The 26,894-nt window shown below is 38.8% G+C and overlaps 1 protein-coding gene across 3 annotated transcripts in view; it reads right to left on the bottom strand.

Annotated features, from left to right (window-relative positions):
* The window catches only part of nrxn1a (neurexin 1a), a 1,567,205-nt gene that overhangs the window by 1,016,984 nt on the left and 523,327 nt on the right, over window positions 1–26,894 (bottom strand). For 2 of the 3 annotated variants that reach the window (XM_048601293.1, XM_048601291.1), the window contains 3 exons: window positions 20,984–21,285; window positions 16,909–16,932; window positions 15,763–15,924 (listed from right to left, as the gene is read on the bottom strand). In XM_048601293.1, the coding sequence (XP_048457250.1) occupies window positions 15,763–15,924; window positions 16,909–16,932; window positions 20,984–21,285 (488 nt within the window). Of the gene's footprint in view, window positions 1–15,762; window positions 15,925–16,887; window positions 16,933–20,983; window positions 21,286–26,894 lie in introns of all 3 variants that reach the window. The other variant, XM_048601292.1, reaches the window with a different exon arrangement.

Here is a 26,894-nt window from a genome sequence, read left to right as displayed (position 1 = left end):
TAGAATTCTAATCTCTGCGGATGACTGATTTAGCTCAATCACGCATAAACCTCATGCCTGTAACAAAAATGTCTGAAGCAAACCAACACCATAATTGTAAATCCTGAGCCATTAAATTGCACATCCTAATCTAATGCTGGTCTTTGAGCATAAAGGTGTGTAGGAAAAAAAATTCCACTGCCATGAACTACCTCAAGGGATTTGTCAAAAAAATGTTTCAGATAAAATCAAGTATTGTGCAGTTCCTCTTGCATTCATTAAACTACATCACCTCCTGTTGTTTTTAATTTCACTTTATATGTTAATCTCAAGTGTTATCACACATAGCTGCAATTGTTGAAATTGCTCATGAAATGTTTGTTATCTTCTGTCAACCACTTCTTTCTTTCTTAACAGTTTGTAATTTTTCTTTTGAATCTCAGGACAATTTACTTTCAGTTGAGGTTCTTCAAACATTTCAGATAGAACACATTAACTAAATTATCATCGAACAGATCTTTCACCTGGAGGTCCCTTCCATCCAATCCAATGTTTCTCCTCATGATTAATTAAATGTCAAGATGGTAATCCTTTTCCATCCCTTCTATGATCCAAGTATGTTTTCGATAATTTATTCCTTTTCTTTATAGCTGTACTATGTTGAACTTGAAACTCAGTACAGCCTCTTTCATTGATTTCCACAGCCTCCAAAATGTAGATTTTCTTTGTCCCTTTTATAAACTATTGACTTTCCAAGTCAAACCCAGATGCCTGTTCAGCTTTAACTCTTGTTTTGGTATTCATGAAGGTCCTTCATTAAAACAGTTAACTCTGTCTCCTTCTTCACAGATGTTACCAACCTGTTGAGTACTTCCAGCATTTTCTGTTCTGATGATAGTACAAAGAATGTCTACACAGCAAGTATGACTGATTCAGGAGAAAATCATAGACAATAAAACAAGCAAGATCGGAAGGAAAAATAATGCAATATATTTTTAGTATATTTTTGAAAATCAATGATGATAAGCACTGCAAATACTCAACATGTCAGTCAGCATCAGCAGAAAGATCTGATACATTTTAGGGATAAACTTTGTATCAAAGCGTGATATTATATCTGATCACATAACCAGTGATGTATTGACTGCTGTTTATAGCAGCTCCGACGGCTAAGCAACTGTTCTTAACTGGACAGCAATTCTGATAACAGTCACTTAATTGGCCACCACTGCTATAGTCACCCACTGGGCTATCATTGTCTGTCTGTGGCCCTCTTTTTTTTTTACCTCTGATGAAATCTACTGCTATGCCCCTGAATTCTGAAGCTGTTATGGTATTATGGATAATAATATCTGCAGTAAAAAACACGTGGGGCCTGGAATTTCAATTTAGGCCCCAAACATGGAATCTAGCTCATTTCCTACTCATGGCTGAAATCTCAGGCAGAACCTACTTGTATGAAGAATCCCTTCTGTTTATTGATGATCATGATTTTCCAATTGTGGGGAAAGATTATTCCTTGCACTCTATTTCATAACAGAGGGATAAGGCTGGGTCAGTTTCATGGCCACAATAGGAATTCCTCCATTCTGCTCTTACAAGGCGTAAGGAAAACCCTTGTTACCCAAGACCTGTTTAAGTATCATGGAAATCTTTAAAGAGTTTAACTGAAGAAATACACTTTTTTTAAAACTATGGGAAGTACATTAGATGAAATATCCCTGCAATTTCCAATCCCTCTAAATATTTCCATTCATTTTCAGGTGGATGTATTATTTGTACTCCTTTGGGTGTCAGGCAGAGTGACCTCCAAAGAAATTCTTACCCTTTTGTAGTGATTGTAATGAGGTTCGCCAGGTAGATCTCATTGAATATGAGCTCACTAATTGGGGCTGTTAATCAGGTTTAAATCAGGGAGTGCTGGCTGACAGTTATAAACAGGAGTCTCAGGGATTCTCCTCGCTCTAACGACTAGTTCTGAGCTGGCTGGTCAGAGTCCATGTACTGTTCACATGTAAATAAAGGATGACTTGGGTGACAAGATATCAGCCTCCGTGGAGTTATTTCACCCTTGCTGCAGAGAGCAGGAACAATGACAGTGGAAAATCCTAAGCAGAGAGTGAAATGTTTCTGCTTTGTAATATTGGCCAAGACATTGACATTCCTCCTCACCTGTCTCTGGCAATGTGAATCTGGAGCCAGCAATTCTGCATGAGGTGGCCATTCTGAGTCTACTTTTCGAGTCCTTATAAAACTTCTGTCCTCAGTGGTTCTAATAAAAGAACTGATGGCAAAAGCACACTTTGGTGTAATCTTTGGAATAATCTTTATCTTATCATTAATGATTGACCATTAAGATTCTATACCACCATAAAATGTCAAACTTAGTTATGAAGACGAAGATAATTTGATTTTTTGTTAGGGTTATTTATTATATCGCATGTCCAACATCAAATTTGTGTCAACTGCTTTTATATAAATAATCGAGGTAAGAGTCATACTTTACATTGTAACTCTAATTACATCAACCCATTAAATCACTTAGGCAGTGAATTTGGTTATGAGGTAATAAAAATAAGCTGAGCTGGATTAATGGCATTCTGCTAAAGAAATTTGTAAATGGCTCCATTAATTTTAAGACCCTAACACATACCTTAACTGTACCCTTTAAATATTCCTGAGAACTATTTAAGTAGCTCACCTCCACAGGGTTATATCCTAGTCACCTACCATGCTGAAGACATTTCATACCAATATGCAAATAACCTCATGGATAAATAAAATGAAGATAACTGGGATATATATTTCTAATTTTCTTGAAACAGTGGTCAGTATGAATTATTGAATGAAAACCAGTTTGAGTGATTTGTGTTCAACAAATGTGCTCGATAGCTATATAAGTGTACAATCACAAGTGAATTATGGAACAAGAAAGCTATTTCAATCATCCAAGTGCATCCAATCATTAAAAAAAACCTGAGCCCTCCTCTTTGCAGCTTCCTGTTATTTCTTAAATATTTCTAAGATCACTGTCTGCGCTGTTTTATCTCAAGTCCATGTTGATCTTTGTGAGTGTGAAAAAAAAATTCTGACATCAACCCTGAATTTTCATTTTATGAGTTTGAAGCTACTATTACAATTTAGTTCAAAAACATTTACAGAATTATCTATTCCATATTGTTTCCTGTCAGATACTTGAACAATTTTATCTCTCAATCCCCTGTTTCAAGCCTGAAAAACTCTGTCGTCTCCTATTCTCTTCTCAAAAATCATTCTTTGATGCTAGGGTTCATATCATAGAAAGATAGAAATTTAGGAACATAGAAACTTAGGCATAGGCCATTCAGCACCTTGAGCCTGTTCCACCATTCAGTGAGATGATGGCTGATCTGTGACGAACTCCTTATACTTGCCTTTGGCCCATATGCCTTAATAATTATGCTTAACAAAAATATATTTCTCTCAGATTTAAAATGAACAACTGATACAACACAACCAGCATCTCACTGAATCTTTGCAGAAACTAAATCATTTTTTAAGACAATAGTTTCCATATTCCAGTAAGTAAAGACAGTTTGAAAGTCTCAAAGGCTTTTACACGGCTATTCAGATAGTTCAGTCTGTCAGTAAAATGGGTGATTGAGTAGGGTTGCATGTGGGTAAGTAAGTGTATAAAGTAACAGATGGCTTGAGGGTGAAGTGGGCAGGTTGGATCTTCGTTGGAGCAGGAAATAGAATAAGCAGGTCAGGTGGCAGGTGGTCGAGGAGGGCATGGGTCACAGGTGACTGTGGCAGTAGGATGACAAGTAGGTGGAAAATGGGTGGATGAAGGCGTAAGGTGGCAATTAAGTCAGCGAGGTATCAGAGGAGATAGAGAAATATATTACGTGGTGTGGTCAGTGTGAGTGATTGACGAGAGCAGTGTGAGCAATTGAGGCTCAGTTTTATCATTAGCCAGGAATTACAGCAAACCTTAATCTCGCCAACATTTTCTGGCTAACTGTTGCGGTTCATCAGAGCCCTATGAAGTGTCCGACTCTAATATGAATTTGAGACTTTTTTTCAGGATTCCAGATTTCTCATAATAGTCCACAGGAATTTTAAAACTGACAGGCAGTCCCTGAGTTGTTAGTGCTTCGGGACCTCGGAAAGGTTCTCATGTGCATCTTTCAGAGTACATCCTGTCTCTGAGAATCCAGAGAACAGGAGATATGGACCTATATATTTTCAGTAAAGTACATTCAGTACCCTCAAAAACAGAAATTGCTGGAAAAGCTCAGTAGATCTGGCAGCATCTATGGAGAGAAATCAGAGTTAACGTTTTGGATCAAATGACTTTTCCTCAGAATTGACGGTAGCAAGGAAAATGTCAGTTTCCAAGCAGAAGATAAGGTGGCAAGAGGGGCTAAGAAGGAAATGATAGGTGGGGACAGAGGCCAAAGAAAGAGAAGAGCAGTTGGACAGACAAAATAGTGGATAATGATCTGGCTAGGAGGGCGAACAATTATTAATGGGTACAGTTAGTGGTTGATAATGCGTTGATAGTCGTAGAATGCAGTCGACCGGATTGTGTGAAGTTCAGGGTGTGAACATGTCAAGTCAAAATAACTGTCGGATTCGGTCAGTTTGTAGTGGATATTGGTGGCCAGTGTAGCCCCAGAAATGGAAACAGAAATGTTGAGGAAAGGAAGGGAGGAGTCTGAAATGGATCAGGTGAAAGTGAGTAGCTGCCAGTAGTTCTGACGAAGGGTCACTCGACCCAAAATGTTAACTCCGATTTCTCTCTAGATGCTGCTAGACCTGCTGACCTTTTCCAGCAATTTCTGTTTTTGTTTCTGATTTGCAGCATCCGTAGTTCTTTCAGTTTTTGCATTCAGTACATCCTAACTACTTGTAGATCCTAACTACTTGTAGATTTATGCAACATTATTTGTAATGGAGTGGCACAGCAGCTCAGTGGTTAGCATTGCTACCTCACAGCGCCAGTGACCCTAATTTGATCCCAGCCTAGGTCGACTGTCTGTGCGGAGTTTACATATTCTCCCCATGTCTGCGTAGGTTTCCTCCAGTGGCTCCAGTTTCCTCCCACAGTCCAAAGATGTGCAGGTTAGGTGGATTGGCCATGCTAAATTGTCCGTAGTGTGTAGGGTGGGAAATGCAGAGACAGGGTTGGGGGTGGGTCTGGGTGGGATGCTCTTCGGAGGATCGGTGTGGGTTGATGGGCCGAATGGCCTGCTTCCACATTGTAGGGATTCTATATGATTTATACAAAAAATGCAACTTATGCTGATAAGTGCATTTAAAATTATTAAATGCCACTGATATTCCTTTAGAATTGTATAATTTTGTATCAACAGTAGGAAGCACTGAAATTATGCTCCATTGCATTATGTGTTGAATCATCAAAAGAAAACTGAGACAGACACGACAATTTACATTATGATAGTTATTATATTAGAGATTAGATCATAGATCAATCTGTTACTATAAATCTAAAAATCTCTACGTGAAGCTTGTATAGACATAAATGTAAGTTAAAGAAAGATGAAGCAGTTAGAAGTTGCAAGGACTCTTTAATAACAGAAAAGTATCAGATGAAAAACCAGGAGTTGAATTGCTGGTTTTTATGTTTTGCTTTAAAAGTTTCTTGATTTTTCTGAAATACAGCTTTATGACTTACGGTCTGCTTCATCTGGAACTATTGTTCTTTGTTTTATTCTCAGAGTACAAATCTAACAACCAGGTGCTGGATCACATCAAGGTGATAAGATGCATGCTGTAGTCTTTGCTTTCCACACATACATTATATTATATATTCATATTATTGTGGTTTAAATAGCTTGGTTTTGCTCCTTCAAAATTCCTAAAATTCAAAAAACATACTTGTCAACGATCTGTTGAGCCTCTCCAGTAATTTTGTTTTTGTTCCTGATTTACAGCATCTGCAGTTCTTTCGGTTTTTATTATGATATGGATATGTTCTAAATATAGGCTGAAGTAAAAAACCAAGTCTTAAATAAAAGGTGAACAGTTCCTATTCTTCAGAAACCATAACTTAGGTTATATTCCTGAGTTTACTCCACATTCAATTTTATAAGTGAAGTATTTGACTCAAAGGTGATTATTGGAATTTCTAATGTCACAACAAACAACATGTTAAACTCCCAGGCTGATCTTCAGTCCATGCTCAGATCAGTAAGACAGACTGAGGCAATGGTAGGAATACTATAGTTTGCAATCCATTGACTTCTTCTGGAAGCTGTAGTGTGTGAACATCAAGGAAGCTTAAACAGTCTATCGGCATTCACAGTCAAAGCTCACAAATTAATAATGATACTTGAATGAACAACCACAGAACAACAAAGAAGGAATCAAGAACATGGATTAAAAAAAAAGTGATTAGGTATTCTGATTAAATCATGGTCTTGTGCATTTCATAGGGTCAAATGATCTCATGCTCAATGAATCTTGTTTAATTCACTTTGCATTTTATATAGGCCATGTATCAGCAGCCCAGATAATCACCTGACAAGAAGAAATACGATTTTATCATTACTGGATTTCCAATAATTGGAAAATTCTCTGCAAAAATAGCTTGTTCGTACATTCACGCCTTTAGAATGCTTGTGAATCAAAAAGTGTTGAAATCATTTTTAGGTTATGTGAAAATCAATTTTTGATCAAACACATTAACTAAACACACAACCGTAATCTCCTCTTTGTTGTCATATTGAATGGAATTATAAGATTTTGACATGCTGAAAGCTCCAGAACCAAGCAATGCAATGGGAACTCTGAAGTATGGACATGGTCAGTCCAATCTCTGACCCCTGAGCAGTGTAAGGGATAGGTCTCAGCCCCAAAATGGGGGAGAGGCATCTAGCTACCAGATCAGGGTATGAGTAGGGAGATAGTGCTTTGCCTGAGAGACAAGACAGTTTAATGGAGATGAGCTTCAGCAGATGGAAGAAGCAATCTCTTTTTGGTCTACAATGAATTCACACCAGGGATGCTCTTGTCATACTGCTTTCATTGTCCTTAATGCCTGCTGCTCCCTCATTCTAAGAGGAAGACAACCCACAATAGGGCAGAAAGAATCAAGATAGTGGTACGCTGCCCAACAATTGGCCCTCACCCTTTATGAGGAGAGGATCCTGTCTCTGACTGCCACGAGTGGTTACTGACCATAACCAAGTCCCTGGACTGGATTCAGAGGGTCCTCTTGAATTACTGTGCTCGCATCCACGAAGTGAAAGCTATTCCCCTTGACTTGATTGAAGACTGTTGACAACCATGAACTGAAATTTCCTGCCTTTGTGTCTGTGTTAAACAACAGGGCAAACAGAAGTAATGTGAGCCTGGTATGTCTGGCTTGGGGTCAAAGTGCACAACTGCAAGGCAATGCAAGGCAGGGTGCATCCAGGCAGCTTCAGGTTGAGCAAGTACTATGGCAAAGAACCTAGAGATATAGCCTGGTCCAGTTCATGAGCTGTGTGGGTGTCCCTGAGAGCAGAGTGCCCTTTCAGCAGCATTAGTGTGGTAGTTGCTGATGCAGCATTGAAATGCAGAAGTGTCGTTTAAGGGGATTGGAATGTGCCATGAAGTTTCTTAGAAGTTGGCACATATCAGATGCCAATATCTGGATGTGGTATGAGTTTGGCTGATGCCCATGCAGTGTGTCCTGAGATGTTGGTGCCATGTCCAATGTGGAGTGCTTTGGAGCAAGCAGCAAGGTGAAATCACCAGGTACCTGCTCTGGTTTCCAAGTGGAGAATTTCAACATCTACCTTGCTTGACGCATTTGGTAAACTTGAGTCATGTAGTGCCATGTTTAACCGGGAATAATTCCCTTTACTAGGCAACTCACCAGCACCTCTCAAAAAACTCACCACATTGTTCAATGCATAAAAGATAGTACAAAATGCTTTCAATATCAAGTGAGGCCTCATGGAACTTCTCATGCTGCTCTGTCACAAATCTTGTAATATCCATTCACTCAGACCCCTATAAGGTCCTGCCTCATTGTGACTTTAGGTTAACTACCTTCAGTGACATGCACCAAGCAGTTTTACTTCTTCCCACAATTGCATTCATAATTCTTACCACTTATCACAGTCACAACACCTAAGCTTGAGTCAAAGCAACTGGAGCCTCTTCCTTCTCTTGCAGTTATCTACAACAGATGAAATATTTGGAAATTCTCATATGGCACATAAGTTGCATCCAATTGGGTTTCATTTGTACATCATTTTACTTAAAAATCTCTACTATTTTGTTGGCATCGATTTACTTTGTTGTTCAATCCATTGTACATACACTAGATTTTGATTTAACATAATTGAGTTGCTTTCTGCGTTAGTATCCTCTAATAAATTAAATTGAATGTTATCCCTTTAAATTATTGATATATGTACAGTTGTCTCTTGGGTCAATGTTCATAGCATCTTCATCAGCTCTGTACTGAAATATTTTACTACCAAATTCAAATAGACAATCCATTCAGATATCTTAACCAGAAGCTTTGTAAGTTTATATATTGCTATAATGGTACTTTTGCCAAACAATACCAATATTTTGTGTACTAATTTTTAAGCAGCAAACAAAATTACTAAAGTGGAAACATGACCGTTCCTAAAAGTGGTCACTCAGTGGATCAATTTCCATACCTAAATGGAAACACTCAAGATATTCATGATATCATGCGTTAGGCTTCAATGTCATTGATCTGCAATCAGAAAGTTCACCGGTGAAGACATAGCAGAAATTGGGCTGCTGTGATCTGTCAGGTAAGTTATTTAAGAGGACTTGGAAAGAAGGTGATAGAGAAGGGAACTAATCATTCCTTGTCGTACATTACGTGGATCAGGAGCTAGCGAATACCACAGCATAATGATCATCAGGAGGCAGACTAATAGTGATGATTGGGCAACTTGAGGAGTGTTTGGTGCTGGATATAGATGGCAGGGAATAGTATTGGGAGGGCAGAGGCCAAAAAAAAACAAAGGGGTCAAGTCGTAATTGTGAGGTTCGGGTAACTGCTGGGAATGATAGTACCATATGATTTTAATGTGAGGTAAGAGGAGCAATCAGGTGAATTTAAAAAAACATTACTCTGTTAGTTTCAACCTGTTGCAGTTCCTTTAAGGAGGGTATGTAAGGTTGCATATAAACTTAGCTTTTAAATTTAGCATGCCACTCAGACTAGCTGAATCAGACCAAGTCATGACTGCACAGGAAACTGTGAACCGGTATTATGCCCCTTCATTTGTATATGACCTGGACTCTTTTTCCCTACATATAGAGAACAGGACATTCCTGGATTTGAATGGTTGCACACTTCCCATCTACTATATTGGAGGCTTAAAAAGTTGTTCAACACCGGAGTAATTGGCAGTGGCCAGCCAAATTTCTGGGATAGTGGATTTATTGATAATTGAAATAGTACTTGAAGGCAAAATTTTGCAAGTAAACTTACAAAATGAGAACTAGCTCTACAACTTCAAGATTGTTGGAGGGTGGGAGAAGTGAATTTGTGTCACACTGTCTCTAGCAGCACTATGCAGGCTTGCATGTGTTTACCAGGGTAGGTAGTACTACAGAGATAGTAGGAACTGCAGATGCTGGAGAATCTGAGATAACAAGGTGTAGAGCTGGATGAACACAGCAGGCCAAGCAGCATCAGATGAGCAGGAAAGCTGATATTTTGGGCCTAGATCCTTCTTCAGAAATGGGCATCCACTGAGGATTTTCCAGAGGGAGGAGGGTAACTTCTTCAGGGTAGGCATCCTTAGAAGAGGCTTCGCAGTGGGGTTAAAATTGTTTCAGAGATAGTAGGAACTGCAGATGCTGGAGAATCTGAGGTAACAAGGTATAGAGCTGGATGAACACAGCAGGCCAAGCAGCATCAGAGGTGCAGGAAAGCTGACATTTCGGGCCTAGACCCTTCTTCAGTAATACAAGATGCTACCATTGTGGCCTGTATGCATATTTCATTAATATCATTGAAGAACGACACCACTCGAGCCCTGCAGATAAAGACCGAGGGCACCGTCTACCTGAATGGCGAATCAACAAGTTTGGGTGGTGCTGTCAGAAGCAACTGTGCAAACGAATGTCCCATCTGAGCTTTCTTTACAGAATTACAGAAATGTCATAGCGCAGAGGAAGGCATTCAGCCCATTGTGTCTGCATGGCTCTTCAAATGAACATTATTACTTACTTCAATTCCCTGCTTTGTCCTCATACCCTTGCACGTTATTTCTATCCAAAATAATCATTCAATGCCCTCTTTAATGCTTCAATTGAGCCTGCCTCTACCACACATCCAGGCACTGCATTCCATACCCTAAGCACAAGTTGTGTGAAAAGCTTTCTCTCACCTCATAATTCCTTTTTCGGCAAATCATTTTTAAATCTGTGCCCACTGGTTCTTGGCCCATTTACAAATGGGCACAGGTTTTTACTATCTAGGCTATCTAGTCCCCTTATGACCGAACATATTTATCAAATCTCCTCTTGGTCTTCTTTTCTCTAAGGAGAACACTCTCAACTTCTTCAATCTATCCTTATAACTGAAGTTTCTCATCTGTAACTCGCTAACCTGTACTATCTCCAATGCATTCACATCCTTCCTATAATGCCCATTCAAAAAAAACAGGCCATCCAAGCAAATTGCTCACGCTAAAGTTTTGGAGTAGATTTGTAGCTCGGGTTGTGGGTGTTGAGGTTGTTGAGGTTGGTTGGCTCGCCGAGCTGGTTTCTTGTTTCGCAGATGTTTCGTTACCATGCTTGGTAACATCCTCAGTGCAGGCTCTGATGAAGCGTCGGTGTGTTTTCCCGCCTGGTTTTTAAACTCTGGGATCCGTTGAGATGGATTGCCTCACTTCCGGTTTTCCTTCGTAGTGGAATGTATATGGGGTCAAGTTCAATGTGTTTATTAATAGCATGCTTCGTGGAGTGCCATGCTTCTAGGAATTCTTGTGCCTGTCTCTGCCTAGCCTGTCCCAGGATCTTGGTGTTGTCCCAGTCGAAGTGGTGGTTCTCCTTGTCCATGTGGATTGAGATGAGTGAGTATTGGTCATGTCTTTTTGTGGCCAGTTGGTGTTCATGTACTCTTGCTGTTAGTTTCCTTCCTGTTTGTCAGATGTAGTATTTCTCGGAGTATCTGCAGGGAATCTTGTAGATGACATTGGTCCTGTCCATGGCAGGGAAGTGGGTCCTTAGTTCAGGTGAGCAGTTGTCGTAGGGTTGACATGGGCTTGTGTGCCACTCTGATGCCCAGCGGTCGTAGGAGTCTTGTGGTGAGTTCCGACGTGGTTCTGATATAGGGTAGTGTGATGAGTGTGTCGGGACGTGTAGTTTCTTTCTGATACTGTTCGTGTAGGCACCTTCTGACCCAATTCTTTGGATATCCATCATCCTTGAAAACCTGGAAGAGGTATTCTTCTTCTTCTTGGCGTAGTTCCGTGTTGCTGCAGTGTGTTGTTGCCCTTTTAAATAGTGTTTGCACACAGCTTCGTTTGTGTGTGCTGTGGTTACTGTTGAAGTTCAGTACCTGGTCCGTGTGTGTGTGGTTTTTCGGTGTACTTTCATTTGGAGTTCCCCATTTGTTGCCCTTTTCTTTGCTCACACATTGGCATGAAATTGGAAATCTAATTGGAATTGTCTGTAATGATGACTGTGTGTAAAACAAGTGCAGTGTGAGCCAGTCCCAGTGTTGCAGGAACCTAATGCCCTCCCTTTTGCATCATCTTTCCAGCCATGCATTCATCTGCCTTATTATTCGATATCTGTACTCACATGCACGTGTCACTGAGAGTAATCCAGAGACAGCCATATCTGAGGTCCTGCTTGCTAAATTTTGACCTAACTCCCTTAGTTTTGATTGCAGGGCCACATCCCCCTTCCTACCTCAGTTATTGTTATCAACATGGAACACAACTTCTAGGTGAACCCCCAGCCCCAGAAGAATGTTCTGCAACCAATCTGTGAAATCCTTGATTCTGGCACCAGGAAGGCAATATCCAACCTGGAGCCACAATGACTTCTCAATTTCATAGAATCATAGATCCCTACAGTATGGAAGCAGGCCATTTGGCCCATTGAGTCTATACTGAACCTTTGAAGAGCATTCTACCCAGATCCACCTCCCTACCCTGTCCTAGTAACTCTGCATTTTCCATGGCTAATCCACCTAGCCTGTACATCCCTGGACACCATGGCAATTTCAATGGCTAATCTACCTAACTTGCAGATCTTTGGACTGTGGGAGGAAACCACAGCACCCTGAGGAAACCCATGGAGATACAGGTAGGATGTGCAAACTTCACACAGACAGTTACCTGGGGCTGGCATTGAACCCGGGTCCCTAGCGCTGTGAGGCAACAGTGCTAATTTGAGGAGCAAGGTTTTCAATATTGCAAAGCACACTTTCTAATGTTTCTCCATTTCAGTGATAAATACAACCTTAAAAAAAAATCTTCTGTTTAGGCTTTTTGCTGATTTAGGAAGGTCCATATATTTTGTCACATTTAGCCACAAGAAAAATACACTGCACTGCACTCTGTTTAATAGTAACCCAGCAGTTATGGTGGGCTTTTAGTCCTCTAACTTTTCTCTCAGTTTAAGAGATTCACAACCCTCCCAATTGTCCAATTTTAATAGATATTGTCAGATGGTCAGACAGAAGGGAATTTTCCATGAGAAAACTCAATTTCCTTGGCAATTCTCACAGAGTCAGCTGTGTCAGGAATTCTGCACAATTCTCATATGCAACTCCTGTCTACACTACTCCAGTAACGAATTTTGGAAAATTATAACCAGTACATTCATTATACCTGCAGCTATCTCTTTTAGAAATCTAGGTATAGGCTATTAGGTTCTGCGGACTTTTCAGATTTTAGTACCTTAAGTTTCTTCAATACATTTCCTTTGCTGATATTAATTATCTTAATTTTCTTACTCCTTTTTTTAACAGGATTTGAGTGTTACTGGAAAGATCAGCATTTATTTACCAATTCTAGTGCTCTTGGGTCAGTGCTGAGTGAGTGGCATTAACAAACTAATGTTGTCCTCATACTGAAGATACTCTTGCAGTGTTGTTCGTTAAGGTGGTACAAGGTTCTAACATAGATATGATGACGGAACTCCAAAATCCTTCTAGGTCAAGTTGGTCTGTTGTGACTTCAAGGGGAACTTGTGGGCAGAGGTGTTCTCATGCTGGTCTTGACCTTCTGGAGATAGAGGTTGAGTTTTGAAGTGTTTTAAAGAATCCTTACTGAGTTATTATGAGTTTTGCAAAGAGTGGAAAGCTTCAAGTGGAGGATCAAAACACAGAGATCATTGTTTAAGGAAACTGGGAAAAGAATCAATGGAGAAACAAGAGAAATGTTTTTCTGCAGCAAGTTCCTTGGCATCTTTTCATTCAAGTGCATCACATGCCATACTTACCCTCTCAACTCCTTGTTTTCCACTGCCCAGATTCCTAAACATGCCCCCCAGGGGTTTATCGTTGCACTTCCTCTGTTTCCATTTTTTGATACTTCAATGTATTTTCATTTAGCAACTGTATACCACTTTGCCTTCCACCATATCACAGATCTTTGCTTTTGTTCTGTAATCCACAGCACCCACCCACTTATGAATTATTCTACTGCCATATATTTTCCATGGCACTGCATTTGGTTACAAAGTATCTAACTTTAACTTATTCCAGTTCTCAAGATGATTGACATGAAATATTAATTTTATAGCTCTGTCTACAGATGCTGTTTGACATGCCAAATGTTTCCAGCACTTATATTTCTAATTCTACCAGTCTCTTCTGAATAATACTCAGCTACCAGTAGTGGAAAGTCATACAGCACAAAGCAGACCCTTCGGTCCAACTCATCCATGCCAACCAAGTTTCCTAAACTTTGCCGCAAAACAACAAGAAAGCAAGGTTAAAATTTTTAAATCAAAATCAATTTCCTGAAATGCTCCAATCATATTTGATTTGGAAAATTCCTGACCTGCACTTTGCAGTGTTAACAACAGCAAAAGACTGTCAGTACATGCTGCCATTGCTCCAGTGAAATTTAGATCAACCTCTGGAGTCCTGACACAGGCAAAATATTGTGTTGTTATCTTTTCCACAAGTTGACCTGTTGAAGTAACTTTAAATCAATGTGACACACTTAAATCAATGTGAAATGAACTGTATTTTGGAGATTTTCAACTCTCATCCTATTGGTTGCATTGTATAAGCCCTCAAAGACATTACACTGGTTGACTGAGGTGTTGCTAGATTTTTAATGGTGTTGTAACTTAATAATTACTGCCAAATACCTCACTGACCCTTGGAAGCTAATTTTACATTTGTGTACTTTTACATTTATCCATTTAAGCAGAAAATGTCCATATAGTTTTAACAATAATATATTTTTTAAAAATTGTTAATTTGATTTTAACTTCCATCCTAATCCAGTCACAATAATTTATTTCACTATTCAAAAATGTAAACTCAAATTGAAGAATATTAAGTGCCTAAACTTCTTGTTTGCTGAATCAGAATATGATCACCTACTTATCTACTTGCTGCTGTCACTGCTGTGAAGTCCAGTAAATCCCCTGAATTTAACATCAGAGTTTAAATGCCATCAGGAAAGAGTAGAACCTCGCCACAGAGATTGTTACATCTTTATGCAAAACATTTATTGACATCAGCAGTGAGCACAATGGTTTCACCGCTGGTGGCAAACTCTAGACCACATTTTCCACAATCAATTATTGTTGCAAAAATATCGCCAGAAGTGGATAAGCTCAAATGGTCGCCTTTGCTAGCTACTGTATTTGCGTAAATATTACATTGATAGGCCACACATTGAGTAACTTCAATGACTTATGCAAAGGAACAAAAAGATGGTGACTTGCACTGTTGTGCAGACAATATAACTTTAGTGTTTCTACATGTAGAATACTGTTCAGACATCAATGTTGCTGGGGCAACAAATTGATAAGTAGTACTCTTCTTGTTTTGCTAGACCACTCTCAACCATTTCTATATTTCACAATATAATTACAACATTTAAATGTTGCAGTCTGTCTATAGGCAAAGATACATTTCCCAGTGCTGCAAGACTTTAAACACAACAATTAGTGGAGTAAAGTTGCATTTCAATTAATTGAAACTCCATTTACATTTCTATAAGATTGGTGATTAACACATTGGAATTACCAAGAATTATACAATTGAGACAAATTGTATCAATAGCCATTGACTCCAATTTAATTGCAATTGACTTTCAATCTTAAACCTGCGCTTATTGCTTGACATTACCTTTCCATCCCTTTTCCAATGGATTCATCTTGTCTTTTTTTAAAATGAATAGTAATGAGAACATAAGTAGGGAAAAATCAAGAAACAATTAGGAACACAATTAGTAGAAAACTTGCCTTCAAACTAGATGCCATGAATTAAAATCCAGAAGTCGCCCATCACTTCAGTTTGCCTACCTTAATTGAGTTGAATTTGTTCTCAGTCAGACTGCTATATGGAGAAATGTGGGGGAAAATTTATATTATTCAAGTCAACGTATTTGAAATATGCTCCTTATCAGTGATGACGTTTCAGAATCTCAAGTATTCCATGGCTTTTCTTTCCCCTATCTCTCCCTCTCAACTGGAGGAGGATACGCACTGATGACCAACCCATGGGTGGGGGGAGAATACAAACCTTTTAAAACAATGCTTAAAGGTATATTTCTCCCGCACCTACATTATGCCATTCAAAAATGAACCTACCTCCTTTAGGCAACCCATAAAATTATTGCTGACTGGTGAACCTGGAAGATCAGCAGTGCTAGGACTGCCCCCGACATAGAAAAAGTCATCAGAGCCTAGCATGGTGTAATCCTCCTGTGTGTAGCCCGTTGTTGTCAGTATTCCATCTACTGAGATTGTTACCTATATAACAAAACACAAGGAAAATATGCAATATTCGTATGATGATAACGGTCTCTCTTTCAGGTTCTTGTGTAAGACCTGCAGACAGCAACCCATTTTCATGTCTGTTTAGTCTCAGTGCTCTCAGCTGTTGGTCCAATAAAACCACCCCCAAAAAAATCTAGACTACTTTGGAAAAATGTTAGCCAAATAGAAAATTGATGCTAATATTTCCCTAATGCAACAAAATTTTTTTAGCAGACACAAAAACGGTGTTAGTAGCATGTTTTGTATGTTAGTTGAGTTAAAGTAAATATTAGTAAGATTATCCAATATATGCATTTAAAGATTAAAACGTGCAACTGATTGAAATATAAATCCCATCAGACAAAGCACAAGCTAATAGGAATAACTAATGTATTACCATCACTGTAAGCACTAGCTTTATTTGATCGTGCAACTGCTTTTTTAAAAAAGAATTTCCTCTTTGTTTTGTTTAGAACAGAAGCGTGCATAAAACAAAAACTGCTGGAAAATAATTGAAGTAAGAAGCACACTCAGGTCTTACAAATTGATGTGCGCATGCAAGAGCAAACTGAAAAAGAAAGACACCAAAATTGCTTGCAACGAAGAACAGATGTATGGATGTAGCATTTCAGACATTCCCAATCCACGTCTTCATGCCATGCATTGTGTATGGTCAGGAACTGGCTGAGCCAGTGAACCCAGGGCCAGCCACCATTTAGCTTGATCCCCCGAAAACCACAGCTTGATGCAACCGCTTGTAACTTTTATGATGCCCCTGAAGTAGTTTAAATAGAATTTGATAGAAACAGATAAAGAAGGTGAACAACAGATGAAAGAAGGATTTCAAAGTAAGCAGAAGAGTACCAACCCCAGTTCCTCTTTTGTTAATGATGTCTACAGTAAAGAAAGAAAACACACGGCAAACCCAAACTAAGAAACAATTAGAATGATATCTACCGAACAATGTAGTTTGTTTACCATAGCGTGTCCGATGCCTGAGTGCTTTGCGGAGAAGGGGGGGAGAAAGGAAATTAAAACTGTGAACAGAATAACGATTGTTACTCAAAAATATGATGGTCACTACCATGTTAGTACATTATTTGATTAAGGTAACGGTTAGTAGAATGACACATTCCATGAATGACATGTTAGTTATTAAGCATGTTAGTAACATATAAGAAAGGCAAAATAATTTTACAAGAAAAAAGCAGACTAACAAGTATGCCATCAATAATATTAATAGCAGTATTAAAATGTTAATATTGCTAAACCTTAGTCATGAACAGGGACTCTATACTTACTTTGAACCCATGACAGTTAGTTTAAATATCACCTTCATCGTTGTTTTTTTTAAAAGAAAAATTTAAGTGGCAATTGACAGATTTTTAAAGCAATTTTTGCTTTTTATAATCAACCCATTTCAGAAGAAATTTAAGTAATCTTGTTGACAATTGCACACAGAACCCTTCAATATTTCTTTCCAATTCCCCAACTTGCTTTGAACATACCAATAAGGTTAAAGGTCATTTTAGTGCAACAAAGTCAGTCCTGCCTCAGCAATGAACAGAATTACTTTGTTTCAATCTGTGATATTATGCATATTACTAGGTTTTCTACAAAATTAAGAAATTTGAATGGTAATTTCAATTTGTATTACCTAAGAAAAGGCAGATCCAGAGTGTGTGTAATTATAACATTCATTGAATTAATAAATTAAGAATATATTATCAGGCATGCATTTAAGGAATGGATTTTAAACTTCCATGCAGCTATGATTTATTTACCTAATCCCTGGCAACTGATAATACATTCTGTTTAGAGTCTTCAAGACTTACTCTGATAAGGATGAAAATGTTATCAATTATAAACATCTTCAAGAAAAACTGTTAAAATACTGATGCAGATGCTAAAAACACTTGAGAGTTGAAGCCATTGTGTCCCAGGTTTTGGACATGGATGTCATTATTCACAATCTGCCTGTGTGACTTTCAGATAAGGTGAGCAACATGTAAAATCTGTGCACCTATTTCATTTGCATGCTTAGAGCATAGTCCCATCAGATTCCATGCTGCACTCCTCTCTGTTATGCTGTTGATCATCTCTGCACATTGCAGGGGGCGGTGGAGGGTAAGCTGCAATGTTCTAGACAGGCTTCCCTTTTTATAAGCACAATCCTATAAATGAAAACAGCACACATGCACTGCATGGTGCAGGATCAACTATTTGGAGCAGTCAGGGTCAATGAAGATGTCACAGTAAAACAGCAAAAGGACTTCCACTTTACCAATACTGCCCAAACGCACTATGTACAGCACAGCAGATATGACACCTGTCCACTCGAGGGGGTGAGCAGAACGCCTTTAAGGCACACTCTTAGAAGCATATAGCTACACATGGTAAGGGTGGTTAATACCCAACATGCTCCCCAGACGACAAGCCGCAGGGCAGAAAAGTGACTTCACTTGGGTAGTCAAGGCTATCCACACGTCACATTTCAGACCAATCACACCCAACAAAATGCTCAGCATGCCAGCATCCTCGTCACTTACTCAACAGCACACCTTGATACTCGGGAGTTACTCGTAATATCTGTACATGACACCAACTTAGATACATCTTCTATTCTTGGTCATCACATGCATACATCTCTCCGTAAATCTGCAGACATTCAGTGACAGTTGGCATATTGATCAAATAGAGTAACACACTTTACTGACATTCTACTTTCATTTTTGCAGGATAAGAGATCCACAGCAGAGAACTGGTAGAGGACTAGGATGCCTGAATTCCATCAGTGTTCCCAAGAACCTATCCAAGGAGTCATCAAAACCACTGAGATAGTGCCAGCAGCACCTTGTACTGCCAAAGCCAGGGAGAAAGATGGAAAAGTGCAGCTTTATAGAGCTACTTTTTCACTCTTTACCTTCATCTTAAAAGTTGCTACAAAAATGACAGTGACAATGGTTTAATTGTAGAAATGCTGTGTTTCCTCTTCAGCCCCCTTTCCCTCACCCTGCACCTCCCTAATACATTTGAGTTTCCACAAATGGACTGCACTTAGGAGAGGAGGAGAGGTCAGCTCATGCACGATTTCCATTCACAGGAAGGTTTCAGGCGAATTCTGCCTCAAGTGATTCAAATAAGGTTTTCATTGGAGTGGATATACAAAATGCTGATTTGAATTTACTCTGAGTTGCTTGGTGCTTTGATAGGTCTGCCAAACAATCTCTAGCACTGACTAGGAGCAAGGTGGAATCCAACTGCATTGTCGGATCTGTACAATTAAATGCAGAAATTCCTAAGTTATTTTTAAGCAGTCTTTATGTCTATTTTGATAACCATCATGAATAAGTTGCTGACCAAGAATAAATTTTCTCCATTACAACAATAGCAATAATTCAGCAATGCTCCGACCATGGCAAAGAGCTTTTGAATACCCTGAAGGTTGTGAAAGGCAGGATGTAATTGCAAAACCTTTATTTTTTTCTAAGAGAGTTTCTTCAGAGCATATTCTTCAGTTACATCATGACCTGACCTTTATTTTCACAGTGTCAATGCTTCATGTGCTTGTATTTCTTTAGGAACTTCACTTCAGGAGACCTGTCCTCCCATTTGCTGGTTGCCTGAGGCAGATTAGATGAAAGTGATTTTGTATATGCGATGTGCAGAAGTACAGATTCCTGTGGTCATACTTGAGTCATTGAAGGGTCAAATACTTTTTCCCAAAATATTTGCCTTTCTTGTCTTAGTTACATCTCGAATAGATTTTATTCATATAAAAACATTCTTTTTTTTTCCCAGTATGATAACAGCTGTCAATACAGGCAACAAAATCTTCCTGGACCTATAATCAATATTGCTCTCAACAGACTCTCAAAAACTATATAATGGAGACCAGATCACAAGTTCAATGGACTGAGAGATTGAACCAAACCAAATATACGATATCTTGAAAATTTGCATATTTTGTCAGGGCCTACATAACATACCAAGTTGAAAGGCAGGAAGAGGCCAGCTCATTTGTCATGGCAATGGTATAAAGCATATCAGCACACAGCAATTAATTTGTACAGTTTTGGTGAAAAAGATTTCACTGTCAGTGGAGTTCAAAATACGTGAGTATGGACATGTGCAGGGCAGGAAGGCTAAACCTCCTTTATTGAGAAGTGAAGAGGACTACGGCCTCTACTAGTCCCCCAGGCACAGATCAAAGCTTACTTATTTGAATCTCTTTAGGCTCTGGGGCCTCTTAAAATTGTCTTCATCTGGTTTTTCACAAAAGCCATTTAGTGAAGCTAGCAGTTGTGTCTCGATTATGTCATTAGTACCCAGCTTACATAACTTGTCGAAGAACCTTGTCAACCTACAGTTCATGTCCTTGAAACCTACTCAATTGAGCACCTTAAAATTTAGAATGGTGAACATTGAATGGTTCCAGAACTGCTAAGTAAATTAGGCAATGTTCTGCTTAGTCTCTTGGGTTCCGCTGAGGAAAATCAATCCTCGGTATTTGCTACAACATAATGACTGTTAATTTACTCAAATTTCACAACATGTTCACTGAGATCTGCCACAGGATAATTTCCAATGTTCATAAGCTAGGTAATAAAGCCTCACTCTATTAGTTGAATATCATTGATTGAAAAACGTGCATTTGGTAATATTGGTAAATGGAAGAGATTTTATGTATTTTCCTCTGCATTACATGTAGACATCCAAAAACTTTAATCATTGATATTTGCAAATTTAACAGATTCTATTATGGGTCACCTTGCTATTATGCAAATTCTTTTGACAAAATGCAATGATGTTCTAACCTTTAAGCATTTCTCTAGATCTGCATTTGCTCAGGTATTATGAAGTAAAATAGTTAACTGGAAATTTGAGTCAAATTTAATAAATAATTTGCTATAGTCAATTTATTTTCAATTCAAAAGGAAAACTGTTATATTTAGTTTGGAATTTGTAAATGTGTGCAGTAAAATTAATTTCTTTTTCCATACACGATTAAGAATAGGTCCCACATTTTCTACATCATCCTTTGTACTGTTACCTGACGGAGGTTCCGGGTTACTTTCACATCATGCCAGGCATTGTCATTAAATTTTCCATTCACAGGTTCCACCAAAGCTTCAAAGGCTCCTGACCCCAAATTAATGACCAGTGAGACAGCACCATCTTTCAAAGCCAGATTTACATAATCTGCAGATTTCCCTGTATGAAGCATTAGACCATTCCTTTGAAGGGTTCTGAATGATAATGTTATTTCATCACTGCTACTCTGGATTGGGTTCTGTGACAAGTCATAGCAGAAGTATTCTGATCCTTTAAATGTTGCAACATATTCTTCTCTTCCTGAAAGACATGAAAAATGGAACAAAATGGTTAGAACAATATCACACCTTTTTTAAGAAAAAAGTAATTATACATAAATTTTTTCAGACGTAGTCTTACTGCATAAAAAACTATGCATATGATTAAAAGTAATGCAGTCAATTAAAAGTGATCAATGGCCATCCACCAACTTATGAAGAATGTACTTAGATCTTTCACATCAACTAGTGTTAATGTTCCAATTCACAGACTTCTTTTTTTGCAATCCTGCCATAGGACTTTGAATATTGCACGGAAGAATAATTGGCTTGCATTGTAGACAACATCTAAATTGTACAAACTGTTGCATTCCAAAAGAGTGGAAAGCTGATTTCTCTCTCTAATTTGGTTATAAACCAATGGTATCTTGACCTGCTTCTGAGAAGGTTAAGTTCTCAGAACTGGCTTTCTTGTCAAACCCAGGTGGAAATCCCAGGTCACAGTTGTGCATTTCTATTTGAGAGTAAACTAAAGAGTGGTGTTTAGCCCATTTTTTTGGTGTGGCATTAAGGTTAAAATAGTAGCCATCCATTTTCCTTCATCTTATGACTTCCAAGTAAGAAGCCCGAAATCAGCAAATAGTACGATTTTTTACCATGCATTTCTGATTTTGTTACACATGTCCTGGATACAATTCTGTCCTATTGCATATCTGCACTTTATGTATAACAGTTTCATACAGAAACAACATGCTAAAAATATTTGTACAAGTTACTTTATGAGCATTGCCCCAATGTTCACCATAATCCTCTTTCCCATTGTAGCAAAAGAAACAACTATTGTTATTCCCTTCCCTCACAGGCTATTGGGCTCACATCCCCAATGTTGGGATGAAATAAGGGCCCCAAAGCCTGCAGTTGCTAATGGTGGGGCTGACTCAGCAGTTATACCAGAGGCAGTCTCCTAATTAGCTACTTCTTGCTCACCATCAAAAGAAGGGAAGCAGGAGGGCTCCTGAGATTGGCAGCCCAATCAGAGCAGCTTTGGAGCCTGAGTAACTATGCCAGGAGAGATGGGTGCTGCTGAGGCAGTTTGGAGATCACAATGACACCTCAACATGGAGACATGTTCAGAGTTTGCAAACAAAAAAAGTCATGAAATTATGTAGACTTTTTTTTAAAATTGAAGTGGCTCAGTTAGCACACAGCATCTCCTGGACCATTGAGCAACAGTGATTGCCCACCCTGCCCAAGCCTCCTTTTTATGCGCTTGAAGAGGAGGTTAGAGAGAGAGAGAGGAGAATGAAAAAAAATTTTAAAATACAGAATAAGAGTTCTTGGTACTTTCCAAAGCATGTCAAATTGCTTATGCATACGCCTGGCATTCAATTTGTGTTCCTGACAAACTCAAAACATTTGAACATGACTTACTTCCAAAGTCAAAACCATGTGCTAGGACTGAGATAACAAGGTGTAGAGCTGGATGAACACAGCAGGCCAAGCAGCATCAGAGGAGCAGGAAGGCTGACGTTTCGGGCCCAGACCCTTCTGCAGAAATCAGGACTGAGAGGTGGGTACTTAGACTTCAGTGATACACATTGGGTTGTTCACATTGGTAGGAAGACAAACATGAATTCATTATGAAGTCTGCGGAGGTTGGACAAGATGAGAGGGTGATACAAGAGAAGTAAGCTAACCAATATATGCAATGCCCAGTGGTACATTTGCTGCTGAGCTTCTCCAGCAGCTTCTCTTTGCATTTCAGATTTCCAACATCCACTGTACGTTGTCTTTATTCTGTTTGAAAATTGACACATTTGAGAAATGTTCCTCCTATCAAAGCAGGTAATTTCACAATTGTCTGCATTGTATTCCATCTGCCATGCTCTTGCCCATGCACTCAATTGGCCTTAATCTCCCTGAAGTCTCTTTGCATCTTCCTCATGGCTCACATTTTCCACCAAGTTTCACATCATCTGCAAATCTGAAACTATTGCAATTGGTCCTACATCTAAATCATTGATGCATATATTGTGAAAAGCCAGGTCCCTTGTGGTACCCCAATGGTTACAGCCTGCCAGCCTGAGAATGACCCATTCATTCCTTTTTGTCCTTTTTGCTGGTGAATCCTCAGTCAATGTTCAAACATTACCCTCAATTTCATCCACTTTAATATTTTTCCAACCTCCTGCATGGTACTTCATCAAAGGCCTTCGAAAATCCAATACACCAAAGCCATTGGCTCTCCCTATTGACTCTGTCCGTGGAATCCTCATAAAGCTCTGCTAGGTTTATCCAGCATGGTTTCCCCTTCATAACTCCATATTTAGTCTGCCTAATCTGACAATCATTTGCTTCTGAATAGCCTGTAATCACATCCTCTTTAATCGATTTGAGTATTTTCCCTACTTTTGATGTCAGGCTGACAGGTCTTTAGTTTCCCCTTTTTCTGTGTTCTTTATTGCTACGAGGTAGGCCATGAGAAGATATAACCAAAGATATTCTACGTCCATTTCTGTCAGAAGAGACAATTCTGATTGAGGTTGCAACAATGACTGTGTTGTCGCCAGAATTAGAATTAGAATTAGCTTAATTGTCATATGTAATCAAATGAGTACTGTAAAAAGTGTATAAGTCGCCGCTTACGATACCATTTTAGGTACAAAGTCCCTAGGTACCACTTCTTCAGTTACAGTTCTGAGAAAAAATAGAGAAGTTAAAAGTCCAGTATTGCAGATTTCAGGAATAAATGATAAAATTGAGAAAAAAATGGTCAGTACAACAGTTTTCCAACCCAGTCCATGCTGGCACCTAACCTCCCGTCCGCACCAGACGTTGACTCTAGACTGTATTGGACTTCACCTCAGGGTTTATGAGGCCCTGGAATCACCTTGAGACCAGAGGTCCACACGGAGGCCACACCGGGCCAAGAGACTACCAAGATGCTTTAGAAACAATATGAAGCTCATTAAATAGGATGCAGAGATATGCAAAAACAATGCTAGGAATAAGGAAATTCATTTGCAAGTTCAAGTTGTAGAAACTGGGAATATTCTCCTTGGAGCAAAGGAGATTGTGAGGAAGAATCTAAGGAAGGACTGGACCCGAAACGTTAACTCTGATTTCTCTCCACAGATGCTGCCAGACATGCTGAGCTTTTCCATCATTTTCTGTTTTTGTTTGAGATTGACAGGAGATTTAGTTGATGGGTACAAGATTATGACAAATTTAGAGAAGCTAAAGTAAAGCTGCTCGCAATTAACTGAGGGTGAGGGCTCTTGTGGCCTAATGGTAGTATTCTTACCTCTGAGCTAGAGAAGCCCAGTTCAAGTTCCACCTGCTCCAGAGATATGCAACAATCTCTCTGAATGGGTTAATAACAAAATAACTACAATGACTAGGGGACACAGCTTCAAGGTGGCAGGCAAGATTTGCAGTGAGATATAAGAAGGGAGTGGTAATTATTTGGGTGGTGAAAATGAGCATGATCAAGTATTTCAAAACTAAATTCATGGGCATTTGATGGAAATAAACTCACAGGGTTATGGAAATATGAGAATGACTGAATCATTGTAAAGTAAGCTGGCATGACTTGATGGGTCTAATGTTCTCCTGTGCCATAATGGCTCTTTGACGCTGTAGTAAATAGAATGATCCATTCCAATTTATATGATTCATTTATTTTATGCATCTCAAGTTTAAAAAAAAGCCAAAACAACCCTGCTTTTTGTATACATAGATATCTGTTATGTGCACATACTGACACCATCACACAACTTTTGAGAGTACAACAGATGATCAGCTAGGCAGTGCTGATAGTGTTGATTTCTATCAGCAACCAGAAAAATGGAGATGCTTTTTGTGAAGTAACATACAAACAGTATTATTTCACCTTCAAGATCACAAATGTAATAAGAAACTACAGAATGATAAAACAACTTGCATTTATATCAGCTTCAATATACCAAAACACTTCAGAATGCTTGAATAATATGTTATTCCAGTAAAAGTGAATCATATCTATTGAATATCATCCTATGCTGCCAAATATCACTAAATATCATGATAACTTCCTCTTGCCACTATATTGGGAATCAGATTTGTTCCAAAGGGCACCAGGCCAAAGAATACATTTAAAAAGGGGAGGAGGCCTATAATGACTGGCTTGCATCCTATTTGCATAATGTCCACATTTGCTTTGTCTAGGGCCAGAACAGCAAACACCCACATTAAACAGATGAGTGCTTTGTAATATTACTTAAATGACATACTGGTGACATACAGCGCCACTTTCACATCACACCAGGGTTGCTAATGGATTCAGCTGTAGATGACAGTTAATTTTAGTGCAAAATTCTTACATTCACAAATGGCTTTAAAACCTCTAGTGCACTTCACCATTTTTCCCCACGTTGCTACCAAGAGACTGATAGGCTTTTGTGACTATCATTCAACTGCAAATTATCTCTTCTATCAGTTTAATTTATGCAGCTATCAGAATGTTCTATGGGAAGAAAAGGAAAAACTCCAGTGGAATGTTTTACCTTTTACAGCAAATACTGGCACCATTGCAGCCCATATCATTCAACACTAATGCATATATCTTGCTTTGGTAGGGACTTTATGTATTGATTTGATGGTGTAGAAACATGAGAAGGCCCAATAGGGACAGTTACTCAAAAGCACCCAATCACAGTTGCATCAGTGATACTTGATTTTGTAATCACTTGCATAAATGTGGCAAAATTAAACCTGCTAAGTTATTGAAAAACATATAAATTTTGTCACATTTATCAATGTGGATGCTCGATGTAGGTACCTTAGTGTTGCATAGCATCGACTGAATGCAAAACACAAAAAAGGATAGTTGGCTCAGCTTGTCCATTCTGGCACATATGCTCCATGCCAGTTTTCTCCTGTGCCTCTACCTCTAACCCAATTAACATATTATATTTATAACTCCCTTGTGTGTTTCTTGAGCTTCTCATTAAATGTATGCATGTTATCTGACTTGAAGATCCCTGTAAGGATGGCTATCTCAGTAATTGTGATCAATAGGCTTCTCTTGCTGATGGTCGAACCAAAACACCTTCACTCATGCAGTGACAAAAAGTCCTCAAGAAAATTGAGAAGTTATTGTTAAGATATTATTAAGGGTTTAGATAAGGTACAGAAGATGCTTCCACTCCTGTGAATTCCAACTGGGAACCACAAATATTTGACTGTTGAGTAACTGATTGACTAATAAACTAATAATTAATTCAGGAGAAACTACTCACAAATTATGGAATGAGCTAACCATGCATTATTTGAGATAAAGTTAGATTAAAACATGAGCCAGAATGGAATACAAGGACATATATATTTTCAGGTTAGGTACCTGAACTGCCAGCGTATTACTGCTGTCACCACCTATGATATGGTATGGCAAAACCATCTGGAGTGCCTCAGGTAGATTCACTCATGATGATGTTTGTGTGAAGCCCAAGCCCTGGCACAGATGAGATGGATGAAATATCCTGTTTCCTTCACTGAATTTCAAAGCAGTTAAGACCTTATCAGACTGAAAGGATTTGTATTTGACCCAATGTTATCAATTCACAAAAATTCTAGTGCATAAATTGGAAGATAATTAAGTAGGTTAGTGTTATA

The sequence above is a fragment of the Rhincodon typus genome, chromosome 9 (genome assembly GCF_021869965.1).
Source record: "Rhincodon typus isolate 14 chromosome 9, sRhiTyp1.1, whole genome shotgun sequence".
Classification (NCBI taxonomy): domain Eukaryota; kingdom Metazoa; phylum Chordata; class Chondrichthyes; order Orectolobiformes; family Rhincodontidae; genus Rhincodon; species Rhincodon typus.
Note: the sequence above shows the minus strand (reverse complement) of the source record. Positions and strands in the feature narration are given on the sequence as shown.